This window comes from Puma concolor, chromosome B3 (assembly GCF_028749965.1).
Source record: "Puma concolor isolate L17-30 chromosome B3, mPumCon1.1.hap2, whole genome shotgun sequence".
Classification (NCBI taxonomy): Eukaryota; Metazoa; Chordata; class Mammalia; order Carnivora; family Felidae; genus Puma; species Puma concolor.
This window is the reverse complement of record NC_141672.1, coordinates 44,992,926-45,015,645: the sequence shown is the minus strand read 5'-3', so window position 1 is coordinate 45,015,645 and position 22,720 is coordinate 44,992,926. Positions and strand designations below refer to the sequence as shown.

Here is a 22,720-nt window from a genome sequence, read left to right as displayed (position 1 = left end):
AGTCCCTACAGGAGACCCTTAGATCTGCCCAACATTGTGCTGTACTGTTTGATAGTGTATGACTGGCTTGGCCTACAGTAAAGGTTTCTGAGTTTCCATCAGTCTAACTTTGCACTGTGGGGATCAAAGGACCCATCCTCCCCTGCAACCCCCTCTGATTAACCAGGGGAACAGTTTGAGGTGAAAACCCACTGATTCTTCCAGCTTATGTTTCAGTTTATGACTCCTTCTGTGCATGTGGCTGTTGTATTGATGTAAAGTTTCTATCAGGAGATTCGATTTAGAGAACAGTCTCTGACGGTACTCTCCATTTTCAGTTGAACACAAAACTGTGGAGAATAAAGTGATCTGCGAAAAATCCAGAACATTATAAAAGTAGCAGGTGCCTCCTGCTTTCAGTGTGGAACTAGTGCTGGTAGAAGGTTCTGTGTTAATATCCTGCTTGGCATTTAATGTGCCAGTGTTAACAACTTCCTTGGTTTCTCATCACACCAGCTTTGTCCTTGATCACCACAACCAATTAAATGTGGGGGGAGATGCCCTTTCAGGAGCTTAACCCCCCACCCCAAATAAATAGGTGAATAGGCTTTGAACTGTATCCTATTCCTTTACCTAGTTGATAACTTTCTATCAATAGTCTTATCAATAGTGATAATATTGCTCTATTAGGTGTGAGTGTACTAGATATCTACTAGATCTCTACTAGATATATAGATCTATTAAACTATATTGGCTCTGTAAAATTTAGTAAATTCAGCAAAGTTCATTTGCTTACCTAATTTTAGGTGATCTGAAAATAACCATAGTGTTCCGTGCAGGCTTTATGAAGTGCTTCATATTAAGTCTCTCTTAGGCATTACTCAGAGCAACCTCATGGGATCAGTGTTGTCATTCCCACTTACAGATAACCAGGGATTTAAAAAGTTGATACTCAACTTGTAACTAGTGGGTGGGGATTTGAATTGTCTACCCTAAACTTAGCTAACTGATCAGTTTTAACTGTCTTACTTCTGAAAGGTAAGTGTCGATTCCTTGGGCTTTCTCCTTGCCTTTTTTTTTTTCTTTTTTTTCTTTTTGTGGAATTTGAGAAACAAATATCTGATGAACCTATGCCTCTGCCCAGGGGTGTCTTTACCATGCTCCCTCCTACACACTGTAGTCTGGAGAAAACTACGCTTTGTTCACAGTTAAGAGAGAGCCCACAAAAAATAACGGTTATTGTTTGAGCAGCCTCCTTCCATCACTGGTTCTGAAGTCCGGTCACAGATCTGGGTGCTCATTGCCACTGTGAGGAGTGCTGCAGTCTCAAATCAACGACTTGACCTCTCTGTGCCTGGCTTCATGTGCATTTAATTGGAATAGTGCCGGTCCATACCTTAGCGGATCACGGAGAGAGCAAAGTGCAGATTGGAACAGGACTGCACAGCACAGCAGTCCATGGTTGGGTAGCTGTTCTGACAAAGCAGGTGTAGGAGCTGGGAACCCAGCAGTGAACAGGATGCCCAGGGCTCTGCCCTCCAGTTGTCCCATCTGGAGAAGGTCACAGACAATGCAACCAGTCATTAGCATATTGTATGTAATGAACACAGTCTTGTACTAGAAGGGACAGGAGGAACCTATTCTATCCTTGGAGGAGTCAAGAATGTGTGGAAAATAAAAGACCAGGGACTCAAAATTTATAAGATGTTGTTTACCAAAAACTGCTTTGTAGGAAGGAAAGACGGGGTTGTTCACCAGTGTGGCCACTACTGAACCTCAGTGTCTTAACCACATCAGAATTATTCTTTCAGATGTGGTTACATGCTTAGATAAGATGTCCCTGAGAATTACCTGTGGTCAGCACAGGAAGGGAGCCTCGTGCCAGGCTGTGAGAGGGGAGGGGACCATGCAGCACTGGGGAGGGGGGGCAGTGAGGGGGGAGGGAGCTGCAGCAAAATTTTTTTTAATACATAATTTATTGTCAAATTAGCTAACATACAGTGTATACAGTGTGCTCTTGGTTTGTGGGGTAGATTCCCATGATTCATCACTTACATACAATACCCAGTACTCATCCCAACAAGTGCCCTCCTCAGTGTCCATCACCCATTTCCCCCTCCCCCATACCCCATCCACCCTGTTTGTTCTCTGTATTTAAGAGTCTCTTATGGTTTGCCTCACTCTCTGTTCGAATCTATTTGTCCCCCTTCCATTCCCCCATAGTCTTCTGTTACGTTTCTCAAGTTCCACATGAGTGAAAACATATGATGTCTTCTTTCTCTGACTTACTTTACTTAGCATAACACCTTCCAGTTCCATCCATGTTGCTGCAAATGGCATGATTTCATTCTTTCTCATTGCCAAGTGGTATTCCATTGTATATACAAACCACATCTTCTTTATCCATTCATCAGTTGATGGATACTTGGGCTCTTTCCATAATTTGGCTATTGTTGAAAACACTACTATAAACATTGGGTACATGTGCCCCTATGCATCAGCACTCCTGTATCTTTAGATAAATTCCTAGCAGTGCTTGCTGGGTCATAGGGTAGATCTATTTTTAATGTTTTGAGGAACCTCCACACTGTTTTCCAGAGCAGCTGCACCAGTTTGTATTCCACCAACAGTGCAAGAGGGTTCCTGTTTCTCCACACCCTCGCCAGCATCTGTAGTCCTGAGTTGTTAATTTTAGCCACTCTGAGCAATGGGAGGTGGTATCTCAATGTGATTTTGATTTGTATTTCCCTGATACATGAAAAGATGCTCAACATCACTCATCATCTGTTGGCCATCTGGATGTCTTCTTTGGAAAAGTATCTATTCAGTCTTCTGCCCATTTCTTCACTGGATTATTTGTTTTTCGGATGTTGAGTTTGGTTAAGTTCTTTATAGATTTTGGATGCTAACCCTTTATCCAATATGTCATTTGCAAATATCTCCCATTCTGCCAGTTGCTTTTTACTTTTGTTGATTGTTTCCTTTGCAGTGCAGAAGATTTTTGTCTTGATGAGTAGTTCATTTTTGCTTTTGTTTCACTTGCCTTGGGAGACATGTCTAGCAAGAAATTGCTGCAGCTGAGGTCAAAGAGATTATTGCCTATTTTCTCCTTTAGGGTTTTGATGGTCTCTTGTGTCACATTTAGGTCTTTTGTCCATTCTGAGTTTATTTTTGTGCATCGTGTGAGAAAGTGGTCCAGTTTCATTCTTCTGCATACTGCTGTCCAGTTCTCCCAGTACCATTTACTAAAGAGACTGTCTTTTTTCCATTGGATATTGTTTTCCTGCTTTGTCAAATGGCCATACATTTGTGGGTCCAATTCTGGGCTCTCTATTCTATTCCATTTGTCTATGTGTCTGTTCTTGTGCCAACACCATACTGTCTTGGTGATTACAGCTTTGTAGTAGAGGCTAAAGTCCAGGATCATGATGCCTTCCACTTTGGTTTTCTTTTTCAACATAACTTTGGCTATTCAGGGTCTTTTGTGGTGCCATACAAATCTTAGCTTTGTTCTAGCTTTGAGAAGAATGTTGGTGCAATTCTGACTGGGATTTCATTGAATGTGTAGATTGCTTTGGGTAGTATTGACATTTTAACAATATTAATTCTTCCAATCCATGAGCATGGAATGTTTTTTTATTTCTTTGTGTCTTCCTCAACTTCCTTCATAAGTTTTTGTATAGTTTTCAGCGTACTATTTGGTTAGGTTTATTCCTAGGTTTTTTATAAATATATATGTTCAGTTTGGGCTTGATCCTGAGGGCAGAGGAGAGCCAGCAAAGACTTTTGAGTCAGAGAATGACAAACAATTTCTCTGCCTGCCCTTCTCACGGTTCTTTGCCCCTGCCTTGCTTGGGGATGGCCCTGGTTCTGTCCCTGGGCCTCTCTGCCCTCCCTGAGACCCTGCCTGGACAGTCTTGTCCACTTCCCGGGGCTTCACCCCAATGTCATTAAGTCCCATACTGGCTTCTCTAAGCCAGCTCTTCAGTCATGCAAGCCTCCTGTGTATCACTGTGCAGACACCCACACGACACTCCGCTTCTGCACACCCATAACTGAATTTCTGTCCCTTCCCCCAAATCTGCCATTTCTCCTAGATTCCCTGTGCCCGGAAAGCCTCCTCCCATGCAGACAATAAAGCCAGATCCAGAAGCGTGTCTTTCTTAATCCAGGAGCTAAATCCTCAGTGTTCAGTATCTCTGCCTGGGCTGTTGCCATGGATTGTCTTTGTTGAGGTGCACCCATCCTCTCGGCCCGGAGAGAGAACTCCCACGGTGTTCTTAACCCATCCAACCCATCCTCCACACTTCTGGAAGTGACCTTTGGGAAAGGCAGATCTGTTCTTTTATAGCCGCTTAAAACTCTGTGTTGATGCCCTCCAGGCACGGGAGGCCAGCCTGAGGCTCTCGTCCAGCCGGGCTCGGTCACCTGTGGAATAACTGCTGCTCCCTCGTGCCCCGTGCTGCTGAGCCTTTGCATGCCTCTTTCTGGAGAGTCTTCTAGCCCACCCACTGGGTCCTGACAACTTTTTCAAATCTCCGCGCCAGGCAAACCCTTTTCAAAAAGCCTTTCTGACCTTCTGTCATCAAAGCGAAAGTAGCAAACATGTACACAGTGCTTACTGCATGCCAGTTCTCAGAACTTGGTCTGTTTCAACCCTCAAGATCCCCTTGTCCAGTTTTATGGAAGGGGCAACCTAGGCACAGGCTGCTGAAGTCACCGCCCCAGGTTGGAGCTAGTGCGTGACGGAGCCAAGGTGCAGCCCAAGGCCGTGCGCTGCAAAGGCCACACTCTTAGCCTGTGTGATGTGGCCTCGCACAACGATTTCAGCGCTGTACTGACCTTCGCTGGCTCCTGGCTGTAGCGTGTCTGCCTCCCACCACTAAAGACGTGTCTTCAGGACGGGAGAGAAGCTTTATTACCCACGGGGCTCAGAGCACAGCAGGCACATGGAGGGCACTGGTTGGGCTCCCGCCCGCTGTGTCTGCCGCTTCTCGTCAGGTGCCTAGCATTCCATTTTAAAAGCGAAACCTAGGGGCGCCTGGGTGGCTCAGTCAGTTGAGCATCTCACGTTATGATCTCACAGTTCATGAGTTCAAGCCCCGCATGGGGTTCGCTGCTGTCAGTGCAGAGCCCCCTCCCTCTCTGCCCGTTCCCCACTTGTATTCTCTCTCGCAAAAATAAACATTTAAAACTTTTTTTTTTTTTTTTTTAATGAAGGCTAATGGCGAACACTTCTCCAAACCATAGCAATGCAGGACAGGCAGTATGTTGTATGAAGCTGAGGGTGACCAGGCAGTGTCCAGACCACTGCAGTCATTATCGCAGGGCCCACAAGCATCTTCTGGATCACTTCTGGTCACAGCGAATCTTCACAGTCAATACTGCATGGACTGGTAGGACATCTCCTGTCCTGTGTGAGATCAAGGAAGAACAGTGTTACTGACTTAGAGTTGCACTTTTCCTCTATAAGATATGTGATGTTCATTAAATAACCACAGTACAGTAATTGAACATGTAAAGCTGGGTGTATGTGTGCTCTTTAGGGCTTTGTGAGTATGGCAGATCCGTGTTCCATCCATTGTTCCAGTGAGGAAACCAGCTCCAGGAAGGGGTTACCCGCCCCCCCCACCCCCCAGTCTTGTTCTTCAGGGAGGCAGGGGGTAAGCTGCCTGCCTGTGTTTCCTTGAAAGATGATTTCTGTCTTGAGAGCAAAAGAACGTTAGTGTGATTTGCTGAATTTTGCTTTTAAAAGTCATGTCTTTCAAACTTGTTCTAGGTGGAGAGTGAGACCAATGTCCTGCAGGACGGCTCCCTCATTGACCTGTGCGGGGCCACCCTTCTCTGGAGAACAGCAGACGGCCTTTTCCATACTCCAACGCAGAAACACATCGAGGCGCTCCGGCAGGAGATTAATGCCGCCCGGCCGCAGTGTCCCGTGGGGCTCAACACCTTGGCCTTCCCCAGCATCAACAGGAAGGAGGTGGTGGAGGAGAAGCAGCCCTGGGCATACCTCAGCTGCGGCCACGTGCACGGGTACCACAACTGGGGCCACCGGAGCGACACAGAGGCCAATGAGAGAGAGTGTCCCATGTGCAGGACTGTGGGCCCCTACGTGCCTCTCTGGCTCGGCTGCGAGGCAGGGTTTTATGTAGACGCAGGACCACCAACTCATGCTTTCACCCCTTGTGGACACGTGTGCTCAGAAAAGTCTGCGAAATACTGGTCTCAGATTCCGTTGCCTCATGGAACTCACGCATTTCACGCTGCCTGCCCTTTCTGTGCTACCCAGCTGGTTGGGGAACAGAACTGCATCAAATTAATTTTCCAAGGTCCAGTTGACTGATGCCCTTGACAGCCATCTACGACTTTATTAACAAGTTACTGTGAAGATTTTGCCACTAACTCTAGATTTTACCTTTTTATAATGCTGTTTATTAAGGGGAGGGGGGGCTGAGGCTGGTGGGGGGGGAAGGGGGGGGACATGGCGACGAGACATGCCAGGAATTTAAGGCATCGGGTGTGTTGCATGCTCAAAAAAGCGGCATTGTCATTGAAGCCTGCTTGATGAAACCATAATCTTTGTCATAATTGGATTTAAAATGCCATGCTTTTATTTGAACCTTGAGTTTTCAAACAATGTTTTCCTTTGTAAACTTGGATGAGACTTTAAAATCCTATTTTACAAATGTAGAAGAAATTTATTCAGAAGTTGGCTCTAAATGGGCGACCTTCCATGCTGCGTGGTGTAGGTGTGAATGGAAAGACATGCAGGGCCTGGGAGTACTTGATACAGGCTAGAATCTGACCAGCTCCCACTGTGGTGGCGGCGGTGGTGGTGGGGAGATGTTAGGCACAGGTGGCGGTTTTGAAATCCGGGGTTTTCAGATTTTTCTTTTTTTGGGAAAAGAATATTCATATACTGTCGTGTGTTTTTGTTTTTAGTTGGGTGGAATTCGATGACTTTATCTACTCAGTCATGAAATACCTTGGCATTTCAAAGACATTTCCGTAACTTTTTAGTCTGCCTTTTGTTGCTTCTGTTTAAGATGGTCTGTCCCTGATTGTATGGCCACAACCGCTGGGTTGATTAAAATGCAGCAACTCTTAAAAATTCATTAACTAAGGGTGATTATTAATTGCAGCAGTCAGCATGGCCTGGGTACTATACCATCAAGTTCCTTTGCTTACTGAATTGCTCAAGATTTATGAGTGATTAAAAATAAGATTTTACTTTTTAAAACCACTTGTTGGGGTTTCCTAAGGTGTTTTTTTTCCTTCCTTAAAAAGGCCAAACTTCTGAGAGCCTAAAAGCAACGTATCACCACGATTCAGTGGCTTTTGTTCACTCCCTCACTGCCATCTGTCACCTTCTCTTGCAGCTTATGGAGCCCTGTAAGTTTTGAAAATGTTTGCAAATCAAACCAAATTTAAATGTGATCATTAGATATATACAACACCAAGCAGTACATCTGCAGGGATAATTTGGAATTCCAGATTTCAAGAGAGCAAATGAGTGTTTACTGAGGAATAATTAAATCAGAATTTCACATGAGCACCACCAACCCTTCTGTTAGCTCCATTTTGAATAATTCTCAGATACTCATTCTCTGTCCTCAGTACCTACGGTATCCCTGCTACCAGAACGTAAAGGTTCTTGAGGACAGGCGACGGATTGCCACAGCTGGCTGACATGAAGTAGATTGCTGCCGCACAGAGCAAGTATTTATTTATACTAACATCCTCTAAAATTGACCATTGCAGATTCATGCTACATTTTAACCTTTCTAAAGGTATAGAATTTATAGGCTTCTAATAGACTGCATTTACACTTGACCATCTTTCCATGTTTTGCCTCCTGGTAAATATGTTGCCCTGTTTTCAATTGTTCTAACACATCTTGAATGTCTTTTTCCTTAAAGGGATTACTGTTGATTGCTACCGCGTGATTTGACCTAGTATCTAAAAAGTTAAGCTGCTCAGTTTTAAAAAAGCTTTACTTTTCAATGGAGGTGATTGTGTGGGAGGAGACATTTTTGGTAATTTTTAAGTGATGCAAAAATCCAACAACAGTCCTCTTACTGATACGGTAAGTCATAAACTATCTCCAGACAGCTGGAATTGCCTAGATTCATGTGTCACATGCCTTTTTCTTTAGCCTCAGACTCCAATGACTAACTTTCTCTTAGAGTCTTTTTAATTTGTGCTTCTTTGGGCTCCACAAAATGATAAAGGAGGCAACAGTCCCTTTTCTTGCTCTCTGGCTAGAAAGTGGTTTGAGGAGCCTGGATTCCCTAAAAGCATCTTGTAAAGTAAATGGCCTTGCATCTAGAAGGGCTGGATTTTTCCTATCAAAAACATTTCCGGAAAGTTACGATCTGCTGTAATCTTCCGTTTCAAAGACTACAACAGTTCAGGGTCTAGCAGTTTTACATGAAACACATGCCCCCAGATAATCTTCCAATGTGAAAAGTTCCTTTTGACTTTTAGTAAATGGAGATACCTAAGTAGAAGTCAAATTTTGGCTAATAAATCCCAAGCTCTTGGAAGGGCTAACAGGAAACATACTCTCTCTTCACACCTTCTCCTTTGACTTCCCAGTGAGATCCCCTCCCATTCTGCCTAAGGAACCGCAGAGAGGTGGCAAGTCTGGGAAAAGAAGCCAGGTTCAGCTTGGCCACTTCCAGCAAGATTTGCTTATAACTTGGACTAAGGAGTTTGTTCCAGACATGAGAGCAATTTAGTTTGTGAGAATATACAAGTCTAGCTCGCCAAAGTAGAGTAACATAGTTCAGAAAAAGTAACTTCGCAGAGATGACTTCTGTTTTTGTTTTGCTTGCCCTCTTGAGGAGCGAGCCCTGCTCCCCCAGCTGTACACCTAGGAATTATCCTGATCTTGACCTGATCAAAATGCCTTTTGTGAATAGGTCACTAGAAGTGACGCCCCGGTGATGTATTCCCATAGTAAATTTCTTCAGTTGTCAGTTTACTATTAAAAAATAAAATGGATGGGATACAACCCTGAATATTTTTCTAGTCGAATTTTTTTATTAATAATTGGTGCTGTCAGGTCATGCATGCTGCAACTCAACATTTCCCTTATTTGGTTTTTTTTTTTTTTTTTTTTTTTGCAAAAAGGGCTACAGTTCACACTGCAGAGTAAGTATTAAACTTTCTGGGTTTTTCTTTCCCCCCCACTGTGGCCCAAAAGAATTAAAATCTTTTTATATAGAGAGCATATTTATCATTCCTCAATAGTTAATTATAGAGTTTGGTACCTTTGTGCCTCAGGGAAGCCACGTGACGTAACTGGTTATAGAATTTCAGGGTTAGGGTTTAAAGAAAGGAGAAAGCCATTGGAAAAATGATGGGCTCCATTAAGGAGACTAATGAATCTGGATGCAGAAGTATGCCAGGACCTGGCATATGCATGATTGTATTAGAATTTATTTCCAGTGTCAATAGGGAAACCTTAAGTTATTACATATACTGTGTTAGGAAAGTCGAGAACTCTTCTTCATCAAGCTTCCATGCTTTATTTCATTTTTGCTGACATGAAACTCAAACCCCTTTTGGGAGAGCTCAGTATTGTTATTTGGGCACTTTTGAAAGTTTAAAGGGAGTGTGTTTTCTCCTGAATTTCCTCCTAGGTTGAAGAATTGTTAGCTGCAGTTCTATGATTTTGATCAACTTTTTAAAAGCTATTCTGTGCTTTGCATTTGTGTGAAAGGAGGTGCGATTTCAGCATTGTTCATGCTGACTACGATCTAGTGAGCTTCAGGCAGTTTTGCCTTGCAACAGTGGAATTCCTGATAGGCAAACCACACAACCTTGATTTTAAGCCAGATCCAGCTCCGTTCCCTTGGCAGGTGATCTTATAGCCCCCTAGTTTTAGCCTTCATCGGCTGAGGGGATGACGTTCCTCTTCCAGGGCTGAAAATAGAACACAGCTCTGTTATCATTTCTTTAGGACCCCAAGGCCAAGGAGACAACTCCAGGATTTTTTTTTTTTTTTAACAATGTAAACATTACAAAACTAGTAAAACAAAGAAGGTTCAGTATTTCTTTTTAAGTAAAATTTATATCCTCTCAAGTTTTCACCTTCATGAAAAAGCCCTAGAGGAAGATAGGGAAAAGCAAATATTTTTCCAGTCCTACTTAACCGTTTCTAAACAAAAGTAAACTTGATGAAAGGGAAATTATTTCTTTTTAGGTGAGATGACAGATCATTTCTCTGTATTAAATAGTCTAGAAGTTAAGGGGTGGTCCTATTTACCATGTATAGTGTTACAAGCAGTTAAATTTTATGGATATATTTGTAAAACTGTTCTTTTATATTTCATGTCAAATTGAAAAGTTTATTTCTTCACTATTGTAACCTGTGGAAATACAAGCCATTTTACAGGAAAAATCTTCAAAAATTATTAAACGGATCTCATTATGTTTGTGAGTTGTTGTCTTCAGACTCTGTATCAAATGTCCTCATGAACCCCAGACAGCTACAAAGATGATACAAAAGTAGACTTGATTTTTGCGTTTCTCAAACTTCCAAGTTGATCCCATATAGTTGAGCTTATTGTATTATATTCCACACACTACATTATTTAAGTTGGATTTTGAAAATCCATGCTTTTTCTTTAAAAATTCTATCAGTACTTAAATCTAACTTCCAGGAGAATTTAATTTCCTTCATGTTCATTGTCATATTGCTACTTTTGTGACCGTCTTCATTTACTTTTAATAATGTAAAGATTATGGGTAAACGTTCAAGCCTTAAAGTAATAGGTCTATCATTAGAAGATATAGTATTTGATAGTTTCTCATCACACTGATATTTAAGGAGTCTTAGTATTTTTGAGGGAAATGGATTTTTCATTTCCCAAAAGTAAATGCACATTTACATGGGCTTTTATTTCAGGAGTTAAAATATTGGAACATTTAAGTTCCATGAATTAGAAAATTGGCTGTTTTTCTATAACCTCTTGCAATTGTGAGGTAGATACATCCCATTTGACAAGGGTGCTAAAAGTATTCAGCAAATGGAGTTGGCATAACTAGATAGCCACATACAAAAGGATGACATTAGATCCCTACCTCACACAATACACAAAAAATTAACTCAAAATGGATCCGAGTGTTAAAACTATGGAATTCTTAGAAGAAAACAGTAAAACTTTATGACCTTGGATTAGTCAGTGATTTCTTAAGACCCCAAAAAAACAACACCATAAATTGGGCTTTAAAATGTTTTATTTTTCCCGTGTTCATGTTTTAGTTTCTTAAATTCCACATTGAAACAAATTCAAATGTTTTATACACCAAAGGACTGTCAAGTAAAAAAACCCAGAAAATAGAAAGTAACTTGAAAATCATAAGAGTTGTATCCAGATTGTGAAGAACTCATCAATAAAAAGAACCCAGTAAAAAATGGAAAAATGTCTAATCTGTTGACCAAAGATCTAGAAATAACCAATAAGTGCATAAGAAGATTCCCGGCATCAGAGAAACGCAAATTAAAATCATGAGCTACCACTTTATACTATAATGGCTAAACCAAAACAAGTGTTGGCAATGTGTTGGAAAATTGAAACCTTCATACACTTTTGGGGGGATTGCAGAATAGTACATACAGCCACTTTAAACAGTATGGCAATTCAGTTCCTCAGAAGGTAAAATATACAATTGCCAGGTGACTCCTTAGATATGTACCCAACACCTGAAGACATGTTCACACACAGACTTGTACGTGAATATGTAGCATCCTTTAGCTATAAAAATTAAGTACTAATATGAACTTTGAAAACATGCCAAGTGAAAGAAACCAGACACAAAAGGCCACATATTGTAGGTCAGAAAATAGGCAAATTCACAGAGACAGTAGATTAATAGTGGACAGACACAGAGGAGAGAAGAGTTAAGGAGGGACTATTACTTTCATGATTACATGAAAATGTTCTAAACTTATATAGCAGTGATGGTTGCACAACTCTGTATATACTAAAAACAAATTTTATACTTTGAGAGGGTGACTTTCAATGTCTGAATTCTATCTCAAAACTGATTTTTTTAAAAAGACGAAGTTCAGAGATGCTAGATCATGGAAAAAATTGCACCCTAAAATTTAAATACAGCACTATAACCTTAGTGCTTCACATAAATTCAGGATCATCCAATGCCTAGCTTGAGATGTTTTCCAAAGTCTTAAAACACAGCTTGCTCCTATCATACTTCCACTTGCCATTAGCTAAAGAGAACATAGAAACCCACTAAGAAGATTATTAGAGAACTTTATATTCTTAAGGATTGACTGCCATTTTTTGCAATTAGGATGAAAAAATAGAATGGTATTTCTGAAAGAATAGAATGGAATATTACGCTGAGGCCTCAAAATCCACTTTAAAAAGTATTTAAGTGAATTTGCTCCCAGGACAAGATGGCAGAACAGCATAGAAGTCTTTTTGGTTTTTTGGGTTTTTTTTTGCATCTCTCATCCCTGAAGATCAACACTAAACCATCCTCCACACCTAGAAAAGTGATTTGAGGATTAAACAACAATCTGCTCAACCTGAACCACAGAACTCGGCAGGTACATACATAGCATAGAGACGTGAACTTGGGGAGAGAGAAGCTGTAGAAGGCAAGGAGCTATTTTTGCTTGAGGAGAGAGGATGGAGTACAAGAAAGCATCCACTCCCTCCCGCCCGAAAGCAGCTGGAGAGAAAAAGAGGACATAAGGGACTGAACAAAAAGGAGAAAGAAAAGTGTTTAAATTCCATTAAGACTCTATAAACAGGTTGAGGGCAGAGTCAAACTCTGCAGCTCGATACCTGGAGGTTCCCAGGTGGGAAGGGTGAACCGCAAGGAGCAAAGAGCAAGGTCTGAGGGGTGCTCGGCTCACAAGGGGAGAGGTGGTTCACCTTCTGGGAGGACATTTGGTAGAGACTGTGAGGCCACCCCACAAGCAAAGGTCCCAGTGGACCCCAGACAACCACATTCGCTGGTGCTGGAACAAGGACGTTAAGGGAGAAGCTTAATGCCAGATGTGTGTTATGATTTTCCACAATCCTGAGATACTGCTGCTACACAATTGTGTGAACTTTTTCTGGGGTGGGCTGGCACCCAGCCACAGTGTCTGGGCATTGCCAGAAACAGAGTCTCCCGAACATTCCTGGGGGCAGGCAGGCACCCGGACATTGCTCAGTGAGACCCTCCCCCAGAGGGTCAGAATGGGTCAAAGCCCCAGTCAGGAGTGAGGGGTTGGGAAACACAACTGCATTTGAGATAAAACTTAGGAGGGCGGTACCCTCTGGCAGCCTGATGGCTTGGTCACAGACAGTGTAAAAGCAGGGAGTGGATGGAAGCTGGAGACAAGGCAGGGGTGCACAATTGCTGGTCAGAGAGAACATAGAGTTCTGATACTAGAGACTGGGTAGCTGGGTGATGCCATTTTCACCCCTCCCGTGCATGCACATACACACCTACAGGTGCCACAACAATCCACCCCAGTAAGCTAAGCAGCGCCATCCAGCGGAGGATGGAGCTGTTACACTAAGCCCCGCCCAACTATGCCAACCTCACTCTTCAGGAACACCGCAGTCTCTCTGCCTGCTTAGTTTATGGATTAAAAAAGTGCTTCATAGTTTGACTTCTAGGGGAACCTGATGTAATTTAAATCATATGTCAGTCTGTTCACTGGTCCATCTATTCAATTTTTTTTTCTTATTCTTGAATACAAAAAGAAAAATTTTCCATTTTTATTAAAAATATTTTTCTACTATATTTTGTAATTTTTGTAATTTTTTTCAAATTCTACTTCCATCATTTCATTTCATTGTATTCATCTTTCCAACTTTTCAAATGTTTTTTTCTTTTTTTTCTTTTCTTATCTTTCCCTTTTTTCTCTAATCAAGTTCCTTTCAACAACCAGACCAAAACACACTTAGGATCTAGCAGCCTTTATTTGATTTGCGTGTGTGTGTGTCGTCTTTAATTTTAGAAAGAACAGGAAGAAATGAATCTACACAGATACAAACAAGATGTCTGAACCAGAATTTAGAGTCACGATAGTACTACCAGCTATAGTTGAAATAGATTAGAATCCCCTTCTGCAGAGATAGAAGTCAAAGCTAATCAGGATGAAATTTTAAAAAGTTGGGGCGCCTGGGTGGCGCAGTCGGTTAAGCGTCCGACTTCAGCCAGGTCACGATCTCGCGGTCGGTCCGTGGGTTCGAGCCCCGCGTCGGGCTCTGGGCGGATGGCTCAGAGCCTGGAGCCTGTTTCCGATTCTGTGTCTCCCTCTCTCTCTGCCCCTCCCCCGTTCATGCTGTGTCTCTCTCTGTCCCAAAAATAAATAAATGTTGAAAAAAAATTAAAAAAAAAAAAAGTTATAACTGAGCTGCAATCTCGAATAGATGCCATGGCAGCAATGATGGATGAAGCAGAGCAGCAGATCAGTGATACAGAGAACAAACCTATGGAGAATAATGTGCAGAAAAAAAGGAGGAAGACTAAAGCAAAAGAGCACAATTAGAGAAATCAGTGACTCATTAAAAAGGAATAACATCAGAATTATAGGGGTCCCAGACGATGAAGAGAGAAAAAGGGGTAGAAGGGTTATGTGAGCAAATCATAGCAGAAAACTTTCCTAAATTGGGGAAAAACACAGACATCAAAATCCAGGAAGTACAGAGGACTCCTGTTAGATTCAACAAAAACCAACCATCAATAAAGCATATCATAGTCAAATTCACAAAATCCTCAGGCAAGGAAAGAATCATAAAAGCAGCAAGGGAAGAACAGTCCTTAACCTACAAGGGAAGACAGATCAGGTTTGCAGCAGACCTATCCACAGGAACTTGGCAGGTCAGAAAGGAGCGGCAGGATATATTCAAGGTGCTGAATTGGAAAAAATATGCAGCCAAGAATTCTTTATCCAGCAAGGCTGTCATTCAAAATAGGAGAAATAAAAAGTTTCCCAGAAAAACAAAGGAGTTTGTGACCACTAAACCAGCCCTGCAAGAAATTTTAAGGGGGACTCTTTGAGGAGACAAAAGATGAGGAAAAAAAAAAAAAGACCAAAAGACCAAAAGCAACAAAGTTTATAAAGGACCAGAGAACACTACAAACTCCAATTCTACAGGCAACATAATGGCAATAAATTCATATCTTTCAGTACTCATTCTAAACGTCAATGGACTCAATGCTCCAATCAAAAGACATAGGGTAACAGAATGGATAAGAAAACAAGATCCATCAGGATTCCGGAAGATGGCAGCGTAGGAGGACACTGGGCTCACCGCGCGTCCTGCTGATCACTTAGATTCCACCTACACCTGCCTAAATAACCCAGAAAACCTCCAGAGGATTAGCAGAACGGAGTCGCCGGAGCCAAGCACAGACGAGAGGCCCACGGAAGAGGGAAGGGCGGCGAGGCGGTGCGCGCTCCACGGACTGGCGGGAGGGAGCCGGGGCGGAGGGGCGGCTCGCCGGCCAAGCAGAACCCCCGAGTCTGGCTTGCAAAAGCGGAGGGGCCTGACGGACTGTGTTCCGACAGCAAGCGCGACTTAGCATCTGGGAGGTCATAAGTTAACAGCTCTGCTCGGAAAGCGGGAAGGCTGGAGGACAAAGGGAGGGAGAGCTGCTGAGCCCCTGGACGACAGAGCTCAGTTTGGTGGGGAACAAAGGCGCTCGCCAGCGCCATCTCCCCCGCCCATCCCCCAGCCAAAATCCCAAAGAGAACCAGTTCCTGCCAGGGAACTTGCTCGCTCCACGCAAACACCCAACTCTGCGCTTCTGCGGAGCCAAACCTCCGGCAGCGGATCTGACTCCCTCCCGCTGCCACAGGGCCTCTCCTGAAGTGGATCACCTAAGGAGAAGCGAGCTAAGCCTGCCCCTCCTGCCCCCGTGCACCTTGCCTACCCACCCCAGCTAAGACGCCAGATCCCCAGCATCACAAGCCTGGCAGTGTGCAAGTAGCCCAGACAGGCCACGCCACCCCAAAGTGAATCCCGCCCCTAGGAGAGGAGAAGAGAAGGCACACACCAGTCAGACTGTGGCCCCAGCGGTGGGCTGGGGGCAGACATCAGGTCGGACTGCGGCCCCGCCCACCAACTCCAGTTATACACCACAGCACAGAGGAAGGGCCCTGCAGGTCCTCACCACGCCAGGGACTATCCAAAATGACCAAGCGGAAGAATTCCCCTCAGAAGAATCTCCAGGAAATAACAACAGCTAATGAGCTGATCAAAAAGGATTTAAATAATATAACAGAAAGTGAATTTAGAATAATAGTCATAAAATTAATCGCTGGGCTTGAAAACAGTATAGCTGACAGCAGAGAATCTCTTGCTACAGAGATCAAGGGACTAAGGAACAGTCACGAGGAGCTGAAAAACACTTTAAACGAAATGCATAACAAAATGGAAACCACCACGGCTCGGATTGAAGAGCAGAGGAGAGAATAGGTGAACTAGAAGATAAAGTTATGGAAAAAGAGGAAGCTGAGAAAAAGAGATAAAAAAATCCAGGAGTATGAGGGGAAAATTAGAGAACTAAGTGATACACTAAAAAAAAAATAATATACGCATAATTGGTATCCCAGAGGAGGAAGAGAGAGGGAAAGGTGCTGAAGGGGTATTTGAAGAAATAATAGCTGAGAACTTCCCTGAACTGGGGAAGGAAAAATGCACTGAAATCCAAGAGGCACAGAGAACTCCCTTCAGACGTAACTTGAATCGATCTTCTGCACAACATATCATAGTGAAACTGGCAAAATACAAGGATAAAGAGAAAATTCTGAAAGCAGCAAGGGATAAACGTGCCCTCACATATAAAGGGAGACCTATAAGACTCGTGACTGATCTCTCTTTTGAAACTTGGCAGGCCAGAAAGAATTGGCACGAGATTTTCAGTGTGCTAGACAGAAAAAATATGCAGCCGAGAATCCTTTATCCAGCAAGTCTGTCATTTAGAATCGAAGGAGAGATAAAGGTCTTCCCAAACAAACAAAAACTGAAGGAATTTGTCACCACTAAACCAGCCCTACAAGAGATCCTAAGGGGGACCCTGTGAGACAAAGTACCAGAGACATCACTACAAGCATAAAACATACAGACAACACAATGACTCTAAACCCGTATCTTTCTATAATAACACTGAATGTAAATGGATTAAATGCACCAACCAAAAGACATAGGGTATCAGAATGGATAAAAAAAACAAGACCCATCTATTTGCTGTCTACAAGAGACTCATTTTAGATCTGAGGACACCTTTAGATTGAGAGTGAGGGGATGGAGAACTATTTATCATGCTACTGGAAGCCAAAAGAAAGCTGGAGTAACCATACTTATATCAGACAAACTAGACTTTAAATTAAAGGCTGTAACAAGAGATGAAGAAGGACACTATATAATAGTTACAGGGTCTATCCATCAGGAAGAGCTAACAATTATAAATGTCTATGCGCCAAATACCGGAGCGCCCAAATATATAAAACAATTACTCATAAACATAAGCAACCTTATTGAGAAGAATGTGGTAATTGCAGGGGACTTTAACACCCCACTTACAGAAATGGATAGATCATCTAGACACACGGTCAATAAAGAAACAAGGGCCCTGAATGAGACATTGGATCAGATGGACTTGACAGATATATTTAGAACTCTGCATCCCAAAGCAACAGAATATACTTTCTTCTCGAGTGCACATGGAACATTCTCCAAGATAGATCATATACTGGGTCACAAAACAGCCCTTCATAAGTTTACAAGAATTGAAATCATACCATGCATACTTTCAGACCACAATGCTATGAAGCTTGAAATCAACCACAGAAAAAAGTCAGGAAAACCTCCAAAAGCATGGAGGTTAAAGAACACCCTACTAACGAATGAGTGGGTCAACCAGGCAATTAGAGAAGAAATTAAAAAATATATGGAAACAAACGAAAATGAAAATACAACAATCCAAACGCTTTGGGACGCAGCGAAGGCAGTCCTGAGAGGAAAATACATTGCAATCCAGGCCTATCTCAAACAAGAAAAATCCCATATACAAAATCTAACAGCACACCTAAAGGAACTAGAAGCAGAACAGCAAAGGCAGCCTAAACCCAGCAGAAGAAGAGAAATAATAAAGATCAGAGCAGAAATAAACAATATAGAATCTAAAAAACTGTAGAGCAGATCAACGAAACCAAGAGTTGGTTTTTTGAAAAAATAAACAAAATTGACAAACCTCTAGCCAGGCTTCTCAAAAAGAAAAGGGAGATGACCCAAATAGATAAAATCATGAATGAAAATGGAATTCTTACAACCAATCCCTCAGAGATACAAACAATTATCAGGGAATACTATGAAAAATTATATGCCAACAAATTGGACAACCTGGAAGAAATGGACAAATTCCTGAACACCCACACTCTTCCAAAACTCAATCAGGAGGAAATAGAAAGCTTGAACAGACCCATCACCAGCGAAGAAATTGAATCGGTTATCAAAAATCTCCCAACAAATAAGAGTCCAGGACCAGATGGCTTCCCAGGGGAGTTCTACCAGACGTTTAAAGCAGAGATAATACCTATCCTTCTCAAGCTATTCCAAGAAATAGAAAGGGAAGGAAAACTTCCAGACTCATTCTATGAAGCCTGTATTACTTTGATTCCTAAACCAGACAGAGACCCAGTAAAAAAAGAGAACTACAGGCCAATATCCCTGATGAATATGGATGCAAAAATTCTCAATAAGATACTAGCAAATCGAATTCAACAGCATATAAAAAGAATTATTCACCATGATCAAGTGGGATTCATTCCTGGGATGCAGGGCTGGTTCAACATTCGCAAATCAATCAACGTGATACATCACATTAACAAAAAAAAAGAGAAGAACCATATGATCCTGTCAATCGATGCAGAAAAGGCCTTTGACAAAATCCAGCACCCTTTCTTAATAAAAACGCTTGAGAAAGTCGGGATAGAAGGAACATACTTAAAGATCATAAAAGCCATCTATGAAAAGCCCACAGCTAACATCATCCTCAACGGGGAAAAACTGAGAGCTTTTTCCCTGAGATCAGGAACACGACAGGGATGCCCACTCTCACCGCTGTTGTTTAACATAGTGCTGGAAGTTCTAGCATCAGCAATCAGACAACAAAAGGAAATCAAAGGCATCAAAATTGGCAAAGATGAAGTCAAGCTTTCGCTTTTTGCAGATGACATGATATTATACATGGAAAATCCGATAGACTCCACCAAAAGTGCTAGAACTGATACATGAATTCAGCAAAGTTGCAGGATACAAAATCAATGTACAGAAATCACTTGCATTCTTATATACTAACAATGAAGCAACAGAAAGACAAATAAAGAAACTGATCCCATTCACAATTGCACCAAGAAGCATAAAATACCTAGGAATAAATCTAACCAAAGATGTAAAGGATCTGTATGCTGAAAACTATAGAAAGCTTATGAAGGTAATTGAAGAAGATTTAAAGAAATGGAAAGACATTCCCTGCTCATGGATTGGAAGAATAAATATTGTCAAAATGTCAATACTACCCAAAGCTATCTACACATTCAATGCAATCCCAATCAAAATTGCACCAGCATTCTTCTCAAAACTAGAACAAGCAATCCTAAAATTCATATGGAACCACAAAAGGCCCCGAATAGCCAAAGTAATTTTGAAGAAGACCAAAGCAGGAGGCATCACAATCCCAGACTTTAGCCTCTACTACAAAGCTGTAATCATCAAGACAGCATGGTATTGGCACAAAAACAGACACATAGACCAATGGAATAGAATAGAAACCCCAGAACTAGACCCACAAACGTATGGCCAACTCATCTTTGACAAAGCAGGAAAGAACATCCAATGGAAAAAAGACAGTCTCTTTAACAAATGGTGCTGGGAGAACTGGACAGCAACAAGCAGAAGGTTGAAACTAGACCACTTTCTCACACCATTCACAAAAATAAACTCAAAATGGATAAAGGACCTGAATGTGAGACAGGAAACCATCAAAACCTTAGAGGAGAAAGCAGGAAAAGACCTCTCTGACCTCAGCCGTAGCAATCTCTTCCTCGACACATCCCCAAAGGCAAGGGAATTAAAAGCAAAAGTGAATTACTGGGACCTTATGAAGATAAAAAGCTTCTGCACAGCAAAGGAAACAACTAACAAAACTAAAAGGCAACCAACGGAATGGGAAAAGATATTTGCAAATGACATATCGGAAAAAGGGCTAGTATCCAAAATCTATAAAGAGCTCACCAAACTCCACACCCGAAAAGCAAATAACCCAGTGAAGAAATGGGCAGAAAACATGAATAGACACTTCTCTAAAGAAGACATCCGGATGGCCAACAGGCACATGAAAAGATGTTCAGCGTCGCTCCTTATCAGGGAAATACAAATCAAAACCACACTCAGGTATCACCTCACTCCAGTCAGAGTGGCCAAAATGAACAAATCAGGAGACTATAGATGCTGGAGAGGATGTGGAGAAACGGGAACCCTCTTGCACTGTTGGTGGGAATGCAAATTGGTGCAGCCGCTCTGGAAAGCAGTGTGGAGGTTCCTCAGAAAATTAAAAATAGACCTACCCTATGACCCAGCAATAGCACTGCTAGGAATTTACCCAAGGGATACAGGAGTACTGATGCATAGGGGCACTTGTACCCCAATGTTCATAGCAGCACTCTCAACAATAGCCAAATTATGGAAAGAGCCTAAATGTCCATCAACTGATGAATGGATAAAGAAATTGTGGTTTATATACACAATGGAATACTACGTGGCAATGAGAAAAAATGAAATATGGCCTTTTGTAGCAACGTGGATGGAACTGGAGAGTGTGATGCTAAGTGAAATAAGCCATACAGAGAAAGACAGATACCATATGGTTTCACTCTTATGTGGATCCTGAGAAACTTAACAGGAACCCATGGGGGAGGGGAAGGAAAAAAAAAAAAAAAAAGAGGTTAGAGTGGGAGAGAGCCAAAGCATAAGAGACTATTAAAAACTGAGAACAAACTGAGGGTTGATGGGGGGTGGGAGGGAGGAGAGGGTGGGTGATGGGTATGGAGGAGGGCACCTTTTGGGATGAGCACTGGGTGTTGTATGGAAACCAATTTGACAATAAATTTCATATATTAAAATAAATAAATTAATTAATTAAAAAAAAAAAGAAAACAAGGTCCATCTATATGCTGTTTACAAGAGACCCATTTTAGACCTAAAGACACCTTCTGATAGAAAATAAGCAGATGGAGAACCATTTATCATGCTAATGGTCAACAAAAGAAAGCCAGAGTAGCCATACTTCTATCAGACAATCTAGACTTTAAAATAAAGACTATAACAAGAGATGAAGAACACATTATATCATAATTAAGGGGTCTATCCACCAAGATCTAACAATTATAAACATTTATGCTCTAAATGTGAGAGAACCCAAATATATAAATCAATCACAAACATAAAGAAACTCATTCATAGTAATACCATAATAGTAGGGGACTTCAACACCTCACACAACAACAGAAAGATCATCTAAACAGAAAATCAACAAGAAACCATGGCTTTGAATGACACACTGGACCAGATGGACTTAACACATTTATTCAGAGCATTTCATCCTAAAGCAGTGGAATACACATTCTTCTCCAGTGCGCATGGTTCGTTCTCCAGAATAGACCACATACTGGCACACAAATCAGCCCTCAACAAGTACAAAAAGATCAAGATAATACCATGCATATTTTCAGACCACAGCACTATGAAACTCGAAATCAACCACAAGAAAAAATGTGGAAAGATAACAAATACTTGGAGACTAAAGAACATCCTACTGAAGACTGAATAAGCTAACCAAGAAGTTAAAGAGGAAATTAAAAAGTACACGGAAGCCAATGAAAATGATTATACCAAAACCCAAAACTTCTGGGACATAGCAATGGAGGTCATAAGAGGGAAGTATAAAGCACCCAGGCCTTCCTAAAGAAGGAAGAAAGGTCTCAGATACACAACCTACCCTTACACCTTAAAGAGCTGGAAAAGTACAGCAAATTAAACCCAAAACCAGGAGAGGACAGGAAATAGTAAGATTGGAGCAGAAATCAATGCTATCAAAACCAAAAAGCAAAAAAACAGTAGAACAGATCAATGAAACCAGAAGCTGGCTCTTTGAAATAATTGACAAAATTGATAAGCCCCTGGCCAGTTTGATCAAAAAGAAAAAGGACCCAAATAAATAAAATCAAGAATGAAGGAGGGGAGATCACAACCAACACAGCATAAATAAAAACAATAATAAAAGAATATTACAAGCAATTTTATGTCAATAAAACAGCAATCTGGAAGAAATGGACAAATTCCTAGGAACATATAAACTACCAAAACTTAAACAGGAAGAAGTAGAAAATTTGAACAGACCAATATTCAGTAAAGAAATAAAATTAGTAATAAAAAAAAACCTCCCAAAAAACAAGAGTCCAGGGCCAGATGGCTTTCCAGGGGAATTCTACCAAACATTTAAAGAATAGTTAACACCTATTCTCTTGAAGCTGATCCAAAAAAATAGAAGTCAAAGTAAAACTTCCAAACCCTTTCCATGAAGACAGCATTACCTTGATTTGAAACCAAAGACCCCACTAAATATAGACCAATTTCCCTGATGACCATGGATGCAAAAATCCAAAATATAGACCAATTTCCCTGATGAACATGGA

The 22,720-nt window shown here is 41.6% G+C and overlaps 1 protein-coding gene across 1 annotated transcript in view; it reads left to right on the top strand.

Moving 5' to 3' along the window:
• PELI2 (pellino E3 ubiquitin protein ligase family member 2) overlaps positions 1 to 6,426 on the top strand; it is a 197,092-nt gene extending 190,666 nt beyond the window's left edge. The window contains exon 6 of the mRNA XM_025919632.2: positions 5,759 to 6,426. Within this exon, the coding sequence (XP_025775417.1) occupies positions 5,759 to 6,325 (567 nt within the window). The 3' untranslated portion in view covers positions 6,326 to 6,426. The remainder of the gene's footprint in view (positions 1 to 5,758) is intronic.
• Positions 6,427 to 22,720: the final 16,294 nt, after the last annotated feature.